Source organism: Puntigrus tetrazona, chromosome 20 (assembly GCF_018831695.1).
Source record: "Puntigrus tetrazona isolate hp1 chromosome 20, ASM1883169v1, whole genome shotgun sequence".
In the NCBI taxonomy this organism is placed as follows: domain Eukaryota; kingdom Metazoa; phylum Chordata; class Actinopteri; order Cypriniformes; family Cyprinidae; genus Puntigrus; species Puntigrus tetrazona.
The window spans coordinates 6457518-6470497 of NC_056718.1; the positions used below are offsets into that span (position 1 = coordinate 6457518).

A 12980-nucleotide genomic window follows, 5' to 3' on the forward strand; every position below is an offset into this window, starting at 1 on the left:
ACGAAAGCTTCCTTTTACCAGAATCTCAAACTAAATACTTTTAATATTGATTATGAAGGACATAACAGAAGGACACAAGTAAAGGTTCAGGAAGTATTATAGGGCAAAAATTTGTCATCATAATTCAAGCTGTTGTATTTTCGCATTTTCTGCATCTCCATCTACATACTGTATGAAGATCACATCTCCCTTGATCTTCAATCAGTTTAATGGGCATCTGTCCGCCCTCTTCATCTGATGAAGGTCAGCACCTCTTTGAATATAGACACTCCCCTTACATAAAGCAGACGAGACGCTGACGCTATTGAGTGAATAGATGGGGCCGAACACATGCTGAGTCAAAATTAATTTTGGGGGTTTTAAAGGTCAGAATGATTTACTCGATGTGATCTGAACTGCTTCATTACAGATAACGACATTTCTAGAACATCCATCCAGAGGGACTGTACAAATGTTGTTTTGTATTTAGCGTATTTCCACAATCTGAAACAAAGCTACAACGTCTAAACTTTAAAGTCAATTTTAAATATGACTGCCGTATGCAAATGAAAGTCATTTTTAATGTTTTGTCATGTTAGTTCCTCTGCCTAGGTTTAAGGCAGGCTTCTACCGGGGTTCATCTGAAAGTCTTGTCACTTTGATTTGCCATTATATTTGTCTGGGCTCACTGTATCCATAGTAACAGCACACAGTTATTGGAAAGCCTTTGTCTCTGAAACGGGCTTCCTTAATAAAATAAAAAATATAAAATAAATAAAATATGGGATTATATATTATATAATACATTATATTATATAGAAATGTAACCAAAATTAATATATTTCTTCAAATTCATACGTCCATTTGAATCTGCATGACGTTTTTGCACTCGAATAAGATTACCTCTACAATTATTTTAGACAAAGCATGCAAAAAGAGAAAAGGCAACCTTGAGGAAGTTTTAAATAAGTGTCAGATTTGTCTCCCTGACTGTGAGGAAGGACTAATGAGCATTTGTTGAACCTTAATGAGGAAATATACAGCAATTTACCTCACCACAGCTGTGTCCCTTTATATGCAAAGCCACAGCTTCAGGAAACCAAATTAAAAATCACTATAGCTAGAGGTGATAAAACTTATTCCCACCTTCCCACCCGCATCTAGAGAAACGTACTGAATAAGATGCATATTAAAAACAGAATGACCTATTTAAGAAAATCTGCATTTTCGTTCAATAAGGCTTGAGCGAGTAAATGCGTCTGCCACAATGTATTATAGTTAAATGGCTAATCACATAGCGACTTGACCTTTACTGCTTCCTCTCAGTACAGTAGACACGTCCAAACTCGAGGTGTCCGCCTGACATTTCTTGTGTGATTCAGCTGAATTTTAAGCAACCAAAGAGGGTCTGGGACAAACCGTATGCTCCATTATACGCAATTAGCTCTAACCAGCAGGATTAATTCTCTCTCTAAACCACACGAATAAACACAAATGAACCATTTATTGAAATCTGAATTGAATTGAGTTCAATTTAACTAACTAAATTCATACAGCAGCCTATTATTCCCCTCGTCTATGGCTTTTGCCATCTCGGATGGTGGGAAGAACGAAGGTCAATATGACCTGAGTCTGTCACAATACGGTCAAGTCCCTAAGGACAGTGAGGCTTATAGAAGCCATAAACACTGAACATCAAAAGGCAAAGAAAACTGTCAACAGCAAATATGCTCAGCTGCAGATTCGCTCCATATGCTGTGAGAAAAGCCTGTCAACAAAATCTGCTGTAAAGAAATCCATGGCCTGTGTCTTACCCTAACCCCTTAGAAAGCAACACGTAGCTAAATATCGCGAAAATCAACGTCTGAGTAAAAACAACAGCTACTAAATTTCTTAGCAAGTAAATATGGAACCATTTCAGTACAGTATTCACCTTATTTTGAAAGCGGGGAAGTAATCTATGAGTGTGCTGGACTTCCGATTCATTGGCCACTTCTGAAAAAAAACTAGAAGAATGACAAAGTGCAATAAATGAATTTCCAAATGCAGGTTTGGGAGGATCCTTATCATTTAGTTCTGTCAATCATTATAACGAGTCTATAAAAACATCAGTCGCTGTGCCATCCAGTTCTGGATGAACATGCTGGATGAACGCTGATAACACGCTGGAAGGTCTCCCTTCTCTTTAGCCCGGGGGACATTGCGTCTGTGACATCCAACAAGAATGTTTTTTTTTTTTTATTTGTCTGATGATAGAACACTTTTCTACTTTAAACAATCCATTTCAAATGAGCCTTGGCCCAATCTGGACCATGTTCGCACATGCCTTCCTTTTTGCGTGATAGAGCTTTAGTTAGTATCTGCAGATGGCTCAGCGGATTGTGTTTACAGACAGCGGTTTCTGGAAGTATTCCTGGGCCCATTTAGTAACGTCTTTTGATGATGTTATGCACTGTAGATGATGAGAGTTTCAAAACCTTTGCAGTTTGATGTTGTGGAACATTGTTTTTAAAGTATTCCACAATAAATTTACGCACTCATTCACAGGCTGACATTTCTTTTATTTCTATTCATGTTACTGATGTCACTGTTAATTTATAACTTAAAATTTAGTGCTAGATGTTCTCCCAGTTGAATCTTTATTGTAAGGCCTTTTTTGTCGCTGTGCCAAATTTTTGAGACCTGTATCGGGCATCACATTTGAAATGAGCTCATGTAGTGGGTAAAATGTTTAACAATTTCTCTGTTTAAACATTTGTTATGTTCTCTATGTTCTGCTGTGATTTGATTTTTCATTTCATTCAAACAAAAATTATAATAATAATTATGCAAATTGTTTTGTGAAGTATGTTTAATCTGTCACAAAATAAAGAACAAAGTGAGAAAGAGAGCAAAGAGAAATTTAAAAACACACACACACACACACACACACACACACACACACATATATATATAAATATTCATCAGTTAGAATTTATAATCAAGCACTCATGTAAAGTAAAATCTAGTGGTTTATTCAGTGAAAGTCATTCCACCATAATGGATTTAAAAAGACTTTATTTTATTTGTTTATATATTTGTGTAAAAGCACTTTAAAATCAAATGGGTTTCTATTGATTGTTGCTCTTTCTCTTGAGAACAAACAGATAAACTAGATGAACCATCCTCCTTCACAAGTTTTCAAAAATGTTTCAAAACACTTTATAAAACTTATTAAAGTTACTCCATTAACCTTTAAAGGACGAAATGTGTTTTGCCTCACTAGTGGCACTAAATGCTAGTTGCAAACATCTTGAACGCTCATCCCTTTGCATGCTGTTGGTCAGACATACCCTAAACTCACCCCATTGGCTGAATCAACGTTCAGCAATCAGGATGCTCAAATAATTACATGATCGTTCAAACATCTCACGTATCAAAATAATTAACTTGAACACAAGAACGTGAATAATTACACACTTCACCTTTAAGCCTCTGTGCCAAAGATCCAAATTACAGCCTTTTGTACCTTTCTTTTTTTAGTATTTTTCTTTTCATAACCAAGCGCTGACATACACACATTGTTGGCTGCTAATTGCTTGCTATCATCCAGTCAAGATGTGATTTATAACTTGGGCTCACAGATGAATCTTAATGCCAAATCTCTCTCGCCGGCAGATGAACAGATGGAGTCTACGATGATGACAGTACCGGGGAAGTAGGACAGGACAGAGAGCAGAGCCGTTGCTCACGTGGTGCGTGTGGGGGCGTGATCTAATTTGAATGCAAATTTTCGGAGGCATTCGACTTCGGATGTTCATTTATTCTGCGTCATAAAAAATGAACTGTGTATTTTTCACGTGGAAATGATCGTTTGAGTGGAAGAAGTGGAAGATAATGGACGCTATTCACTTCCAGGGCCCTTCAGGGCTGGGGAGGTCGCTCCTAATTGAAAATGATGAAGACGGGAACATGAGCAATTGAGCATGTTCATACTTTGTGGAGAATTTAAAATCATTAATGTCTGGAGAATACCGTTAGCTATGAGGCTGAGTGCAAGACGAGTCTTTGACCACGGACGTGATCTCGAGACGTTTGAGGCGTTTCGTATTCACCATGGAACGCAAAAGGAGATATTCTGAAGAATGTCCATGCTGCTGTTTTCCCTTCAAAAGTAAGTGAATGGAGACCAGGGCTGTCATTGTAAATTGTTGAAACTACTACACTAAGGGATGCAGAATTGAAAATTGGGGACAAAACCTGTGAAAAATAAAACCGAAGCTTTTAATATTATCCAATGGAACACAAAATGAGATATTCTGAAGAATGTTCAAGCTGCTGTTTTCCATGCAATCAAAGTGAATGGAATCATATTTAATGAGTAATAAATAACAAGTAAGTAAATGCGAGGTCTGTTCTTTTATTTTGAAATTTGTATATCACATATATATGCATGTATATGGCATCAAGCCTGGTTCATTTCAGTTAACTGAGCATATATTTATGGTCATAATCGTATTACAACAATTTACGCTCTACTAAGAATAATGGTCAAATTTATAACCATTTATATTCTCAAATAAGATCTTCTATATGATGTATGCAGCCTATAAATGCGATGTCCGAGAAACGGCCAGCGTGTCAAATTCTGATTGGTTGTTTTAGTCATGTGTCTTGTTCCCATTGGTTGCTTCTTGTCATGTGTCACTTATGCTATAAGTAGCCCATTTTGTTGCCTTTTGCATCTTGTTGTGTTTTATATGTAGTTATCCTGCTGTGAGTGAGTGTTTAAGTCAGGTCTAGTATGTTGAAGTCTAGCTGAGTCTGATATTGGATATCACTTTTGTTTAATAAACTGCTCTTGGATTCCCATCATAAACTTACCGTTAGTGGACGGCCTTTACAGTAAGTAAAGAGTATGAAGATTATGCAAATATTCTTGATAGCTTCTAATTTTGTGCTTAATGGAAACAGAAATGCCACGGGTTTGGAATCACCGGGTTTAAATAATGACATCATCACTTTCATCTTTTGGGTGAATCCTTAAAAACCTCTACATGAGTAATCGGAGGAGTACCGACGATATTGCAACACTGTGGGATTCCCTCAGCAGAAGGCTTTGATGGATGACTTCACACTATTAATCAGCATCTTCCTTTTGATCTGAGTCGCTGGGAAGGTTTTGAGCTGAACATCTCAGCGTAATAACTCAGGGCAGATCTGCTTTAAAGGAATAGTTCACCCCAAAATGAAAATTACCCCATATTTTACTCACTACGAAGCCATCCTAGGTGCATATGACTTTTTCCTTTCAGACGGATCGGATAGATCCGCAAGCACTGCGACGTAAAACTAAACTACACGCATTCGGAGGGTTATCACACGTCCTATGAAGCAGATCGATGCGTTTTTGTAACAAACATATTTCTAGTTTTAAAATTATAACGTAAATAACCGACTCATGTTATTTTCCACAAAATGCTGAGTTTCCGCTTCTTAGCTGACCTATGACTATACACGTTGTACACCAAATATAAATGAACGACTTAAAGTATATTTGTTGCAGATATATCCCAGATAAAGAGCTTCAAATCCGCATTACCAAGCTTGAAAGAGCCAGGATAAATTTTTTTAAAAAGTCATATACACCTAGGACGGCTTCGGGGTGAATAAAATTTTTGCATTTTGAATTTACATTTTTGGGTGAACTATTCCTTTAATATGGTGATTAGCCTCCTCAGCCTCACTATTAATATTTACAATGTTTTTAGCAGTCCTAGCAAGTGCCGGTCTCTTATGTTGCACTGGAGGATGTGTAACGAGCAGTATTGGCCATTTTCAAAGAAAACCAAAAATACTGCTCTTAATGTTGCATTTCATCCCACGCTAAAAATAAAGTTGCCAACTCGGTAGAGAAAATGAGGGATACGCTTTTAAGTTTCGTCATTCTTTCTGCGCACCACACATGCCATTTAAGAATCGCAGGTCCAACGCGTATGACAGCTGAAAGAACTGTGAAGGAATTACTTTTGTTAAGTAGAATGAGAACCAGAATTATTAAACTGATTAAAATGATCATGTCTGGTTAAATGCATGCTTGCTTATATAACACAGCCATGCGTATTAGTTCAGTTTGTAATGTAATAGTTTCCCCTTTGTAGTTTTCCACACGTCTATGACATGTCATTTTACAGTAACGTTTGTCAGATATCACAAATATTAGAAGTAAAATGAGACGAAGGGGCAGTTTACGTAACCCAATGTTTGCTCTCTCTCTCTCTCTTTCTCTCCCACCCATGTTTTCTTTCTTCCTCCGCCACCTCCTTCTCTTTCTCTCTGGATTTCTCAGGCCGTTGAAGGTTTGTCACCAGACCGCTCGCGTTTCCGTCGTTCGGCTCCAGGGCTTGATGCATCTCAATGATAAAGAGCAGCAGGGATACGTTAATGCAAAGACGATGTCACATCTCTTTTAATTAACCCAGTGAGCGCTGATGCCCAGCTGCCTGATTCCCACAGGGGAGGAAGTCGGCGTAGCAGACCGCTAGCTTCTCTCTTATTCCTTTTGTATATCGGAGATAACAGATGCTCAGAGAAATATCACACTCAAGAAAGATTAACAGATGGCTACTCCTTACATTAAAATGTTGTACATTAGCTATAGCGGAGGTGGGTGGGTAATTTATTGTTATTAGTATTTTTCTGCTTTTGTGCAAATTAACTATTTCTGTTTACAACAGGGTATGGAACGGTTCAAGGTAGCTATTGACAAAAAATGGCAGTTTTTGTTAACATTTTGTTAAATGTCCTCCAAATACAGAAAATCTCTTTTATCCAACAAACGTACCCAAGATCTCAAACTACTACTCTTGTGTCTTTTATTCAGTGGAAAAGAAATGAGGTGAAAAACAGTCGAGATAGTTTTGCTCCTGTAGAATATATTTCAGCAACACCTTATCTAATAAGATCAAATAGTTTACGCATTCATTTTTTGAAAAATTAAATAAATAAATAAAAAGTTATGTGTGTGCTCTATAGAAAGCATGACTAACATTTTTTTATTGCATTTTTATTGCATCGCACCTTGCGGCATTGAAAATTAAAGCAAGGATCCTATTCTAATCGTACATGAAAATCAAATCCCAAATCTCAGGTTTAAGACGTAATCTTAACCCTGAATGAATGAAGGAACAAACAAATAAATGTCCTATATCTGCGTGTTATTGTGCGTGTTTGGACTTAGTCTTAATTATGAACCAACCGAAGTACAGCTGACATCTAAGGTTAATCGATGCGTCACAATAAAATAAAAACAAGCTACAAATATATTATTAAAACGAGGTTATAACATGTTCTTACTAAAACTGTAGAGTTCGTCTCACCCTGAGTCTGTCAATACAACTTTTGATAACAATTATGGCAGTTTTATATGTCCTATTATAAAATTATACTTTATATTTTCTTTTTTAGCATGCACTTTAACTAATATGGTAGCAATTACTTTTTTTAGGTGAACGTTTTCTTTTGTGTTTAACAGCTTTATACAATTTATGCAGATTTAGAACAACTTGAGTTACTTTCAGAAAATTCATATTTTTGGCTTCACTGTTAAAAAAATCAAATAAACAGCATATTCTGGTTAGGTCTGTTTTGAAGCTAAGAGGTTTAAATGTTTAAAGGCATGACTGAGCTGGTCGTGAGAGTGCTAGTAGAGTATTAGTAGACTGGTTAGGGTTAGAATAAGCTGACATGTTCTTGAAAAGCTACCTATCGTCAGTAGAATAGATCATCACAATAAAGAGTTAGCAGATAATAATCAAACAGTCTACTTATACTCTATATGTATTTAAAAAAAAAATCCGTTTTAAGAGTTAGAATTACAATTAATACCAAATCAGTAAATATACAGAGCAGTTCTTCTGAACAAATTTGATAGAGAACATGATGGACATAATTTGATCATAAATAACTGCACTCAGCTAATGTTTAAATTCTAAACACGAGGAGAACCTTTACATTTAAACTAAATGTATTCAAAAGCCAGATTCTAGCATGTGCTTTATTTACATCTCATCTTTAATCCAGTGTCTGGGAAGTAAACCTTCCCCCTGTGTTCGGCCACGCTTGTCTAGTCTAGCCAGACAGAAGTATAGATGTAGACAAAAATAATTACAAGTAGGTTGAGGATGGTTCCGACGATCCCCAGAAAGGCCGGGATGGACTCTTCCCCGCTCTCCGGCTTTGGTGCGTGATGGCATAGTTCAGCATTTTCGCCTGGCGGATCAGAGTCTGCGTGAGAGAGAAAGATCCCTTTCACACCGAGAGGAAAACGACAGATCAAATAGAGAGCTTTCATGAAATCTAATAGACAAATTTAACACGTACTAAGTGAAATCTTTTCTGACACTAAAGTGCATTAAAGTAACTGAGAGCGTCTCCTTTAAAAGGCCCGATTCTGCAAAACACTTGCATGTGAGGAAGACTGCTGACCCCTAGTGGCTATTTCATCCTATTTGCTCTCAACTGCTTTAACTTTGCATGATCGTGTGCTTTACACGGCATCTGGTAAAGTTCCTTGCCTTAAATCGTCTGATCTGGAAAATATTTCGTCTCACGATGTTTCGGGACTCCAAGGTTTGGTCCTTCTCAGCCCGTATTTAGGTTCATCTTCACATGGTATGCGTCGACTATGGCTGTGACTGAGATCTTCGAAGGTTTCTTCCAGAAAATCATCTTCCAAAAACTCAGGTGAGCACAGTCTATTGTGTGCCACAAGTGTCAAGCTAGTGATTTGGTCTCGGAGGTTGTGGCACCGGTGTTGTTATCAAAACCGTGCACATTTGTAGATTTCCAGTCCTGGGTGGTCTTGAAGATGCAGCTCTGACAGCTGCTGTAGTACCTTCTCCCTGCTCAGGTCTCAGCTGTCTGTGTTTCTTCAGAGCAGAGGTGTCAGACACTCTTCAGGCGCTGGCACCAATGACCTGATTCTGTTGGCAAGCCAAATCCACACGGAGAAAAGTGGCGTTCCCTCCTCACGGTATACCTCCTATAATAGAAAAGATGGTGTTGCCTGGCAACCAGCTTAGAGGGAGGCAAAGGACTGCTGGGACATGAAGGCTTTTAGAGGATGGTGAACATGGAAACCATGCAGGCAAATTAGTCGTTGGTAAAGCAGTCATAAAAAAAATAAGAAAAAGAAGAAGAAAAGTCTTAATAGTGACTTTTTGTCCAAGTAATAAAATACTGAAATGATACATCTAAATTTTTGTGCAATATATGAAAAAAAATTAAATGAATACAATTATAATGATATTATGATAAACCTCTTAAAAATAAAAATAATACTTAAAGACATAAGAAATAATAGACATGTAAAAACAAATGATATGCACTGACTTGTGTAAGCAATAAAATAAAATTAACTTAATATTTAAAAATGAATCATTTTCCTCTTACGATTATAAAATTTCCTTGTTTTTTTTAAAACCAAGTTAAGTCAGCATGAGTTTATAATTACAATAGTAATTTACAATTTAAATAATTGTGACATAACACCGTCTTTTTTTTTTTTTAACTATTAACTATGACTTTTCCCCTCAATAAATTCTGAACTTGCTGGGCATGATTAAGGATGCAGAATAAGGTCAAGTAAAATAAAGCACTAATATGTGCTTAATTAGCACCAAAATGATATTCTACTATTCTAGTAATACGCATGCTAATAAGCAACTAATAGGTATAACCTAAGTTTCCGAAGTTTTTCATCAGTCATGTTTTGAATGCGTAATGACATAAATTTGCATTTCTATGTCAAACATGTCAAAACCACCTGCAAACGTCACCAGTAACCACACAGTAAACACTAGACAAAAAAGTTGTACTCTAGCGGACACGTCATTCCACAATTTCATATCTAAATAATTAATGTTTATCTATTTCCAGATTTAGCCGCTGACACTGTTTTAATAACTACAGGGACTATGTAAGAAGCTAGGAGCTGAAATACAAAATCCTTCTATGAAGATTATATGAAGAACTCTTCACTCAGACGACCTGCTCCTGTGTTTTATCTCACATCATTAAGGTTCAGTAAATAATGTAGCTCCACGCGATTAGAGAACATTACACGAGTAACTGGGACGAAGGTGTCGAGCGTCACTCTCTGGTAAGACAACTTTTAAAAATAACCTCGACTAGAAAGAACATGACGGACACGTTACAGAACGAGGAAGAAGGAAACCTCTATCAAACAAACAAGCTTCTTCTACCGCCACACATCTTCTAGCAGCGTCCGGTTCAAACGACGGGTGCTTCAAAATATTTTATTGACAAACAAAAAACGATATACACCTAAAATACATTTTATAATATATCTGAAAATACAACATTTTAAATATGCAGCGGTCTAACATTGGAGTATCTGAAACGGAGACGAGCGTACTGCAATATAAATGTCATCATGTGTAATACGGCGACTCTAAGTCAAGTGTTTTACAGTGATTTTTCAGAATCTGGGAGGATCGACATCACTTCCTTCAGTCATCCGAGGACAGTTTGGTCTTCAGCAGGTCAAGTCACTCTTCGCGAGTCGACCTTCGGGGGGTTCCCGATGGACAGTCATCCCGAAGTCTCCTACTTGGACTCCTTCTCCTGATCCAGGAGAGCCGATCTGATCCCCAGCTTCTGAAGTTCCTCTACCAGATCTCCGCTCTGATGCATCTGAAGAAGAATGTCGCAGCCGCCAACAAACTCTCCGTTGAAGAACACCTGAGGAATCGTCGGCCAGTTGGATAAAGTCTTTATTCCTTTCAGGGGGAAAAACAGAAACACATGTCAGTATTTAGCATATAGTTTCAACACGCTTAGCTCATACAAAAATCTCTGGAATTCATTTCATGCAACGTAACGATTGGCTTCTCTTTTTTTTAAATTCCACTCAAGCACCTCAGAGCCTAGGCTTCGGCGTTTGGAAATGGACCTCGGCCGTATCAGGTTAACACCCCTGTCTTCCTGCTGCACAGCGCTGATAAAGGCAATCAGAGCCGGCCGGGCCGCCGCTGACGTTAAAATACTCCAACTGTCCTGAGCACACTAACACGTTTCAGACCAAAACCCACTCTCACTGCGTGCATAAGAACCGCGGAAGCCATTTTTAATCACAGAAACGCAATCGGAAAATAAAGGGAAACCTCCTTAAAATAAAGACATCTAATAATACTTGAGCACATTCAGTAATGAGGAAGAAAATCTCAATAACTTTCATTACTGCCAGACACTAGAATGAGGAAGGGTCTCATTTTATGAAAAGACTAACGTTTTGTTCATCGTAATCGTCACTATTATCACGAGATATCAATGAGAAGTTATTATTATATGGTTTTAGTCGGTTTCTAAGTATTATGAAACTCATAATGACTCGACATCTGTTAGCAGTATAGCTCTTATTTTGAAATAATCTATTGTTACGTTTCGATGTTACAAAATGTTAATTGTATTAATTATATTATCCTTGTTAATCAGTCTCGGACGGTTTCACATTGTTACAAAGCAATGATCTGACATCTCAAAGTAACAGGAAATTATTCTAAAGAATTTTAATGTAAAAAACAAGGCGTTATTACACGAAAGCTTCTCGTTATAATTGAGCCGTTTAGTCATTATTAAGATACAATAATTACCAGTTCTCAATGTTACTAGATCTTTTCCCTCAAATGATATTGTTTCTCATAATTGTATGTTAATATTCCATATTTCCAATTAATATTTCTCAATATCTTGTACCGGTAACTAAAGTAAAAATAAATTCATAAAAAACATTTCATGATAAAGTAAACTATGTCATCATGACATTTTGATTATTGAAATGTTAAGTAAATGCTACGAGGAAAAAAAAAAAATACTCTAATTATGGAGACGTTATTTATTATTGTTTTTTTTTTTTTTTTTTTAAGACATAGTGAGAACTGTGCGAAAGTTTATTATTATTATTATTATGAGACATTATTGAGTTTCTTAATAATTAACTTTTCGTTTGTTTGGGTTTGCCCCCACAACGTGTCACGTTAAAAACGGATGCATCAGGTCAATGTGAAACTCGAGTCAGGTTTAAACTCCAAAGGCTCTTCACACCGCAATCGCCGTCTGACCTTGTCTGATATCCTGGTCGTCCAGCACGTTGTAAGAAGCATAGCCGTCGACCCCATGCATCCTGAGGATCTGGACCACGGCGTTGCTGAAGCCGCACATAGGCTGTGCCGGGGTGCCTTTCATGAAGACCACCACTTTGTCCTTCTTCACGATCTCCTCCAGAGTCTTCAGCACCGCTGAGGAGGAGCACATGAGGCGGGCCCGACCGGACAGCAGCTCTCCGTTATTCTGCGCTGGTCTGTACTGCCACGCGCTCGCTCGAAGACAACGAGCTGCCGATCTAATAACGCTGTTCATCGTGCAAGTCTGAAGGGTTTGCTGACGATTTAAAGAGGCTTACGTGCGCTTGACACTTCGCCTAACAAACGCCACAGCGCCTCGAAGAAACTCACGGGACTCAAGCACCGCCCCCTCGAGTATAAACACTCCAAGATCGAACGTTATTGGGTTTCGTATTTATCTTCCCCTCTCTGATTGGTCGAATACTGCGTCAGTCATGGAAGTTACGCAATTTGCTTTTATCCTGATCTCTAACAGCTTGCATTTGAGCAGCGTAAAGTATTTTATTCAATTTATCTCCTATTACACGTGCCGCCGCTGTAATTTAAAAACGTCTGTTTCGTTTTCTCGTAAGAAGTAAGTAGCGGAGGCGTTTACATCCGGTTACAGCGTGCTTTTTCTCTTCCGGCACGTACTCATTTCCGCGAATCGGTTCTTTTCAAACTTCGGTTCAAACAAACAACTCAGTGATTCTACTGTCATATATCCCAACCAATTTTTCAGTTTAGCATGTCTAATTGACCTATAAAAATATAGTCATATAAAACCAATATAATATGAACAGGACTCAAAACAGACACACTATTGTTCGAACGGAC

At 37.7% G+C, this 12980-nt stretch overlaps 1 protein-coding gene and 1 long non-coding RNA gene across 2 annotated transcripts; one reads left to right on the forward strand and one right to left on the reverse strand.

Moving 5' to 3' along the window:
• Window positions 1–3894: 3894 nt before the first annotated feature.
• LOC122324439 lies at window positions 3895–6975 on the forward strand. The gene is made up of 2 exons (XR_006247176.1): window positions 3895–4132; window positions 6308–6975. It is a non-coding gene; the product is annotated as an uncharacterized LOC122324439 (long non-coding RNA).
• A 3286-nt stretch (window positions 6976–10261) lies between these two features.
• glrx5 (glutaredoxin 5 homolog (S. cerevisiae)) lies at window positions 10262–12552 on the reverse strand. The gene is made up of 2 exons (XM_043220304.1): window positions 12102–12552; window positions 10262–10760 (listed from the first exon to the last, which is right to left on the reverse strand). Exons 1-2 carry the CDS (start codon window positions 12397–12399, stop codon window positions 10588–10590), a joined length of 471 nt encoding a protein of 156 aa, XP_043076239.1. The 5' UTR covers window positions 12400–12552; the 3' UTR covers window positions 10262–10587.
• Window positions 12553–12980: the final 428 nt, after the last annotated feature.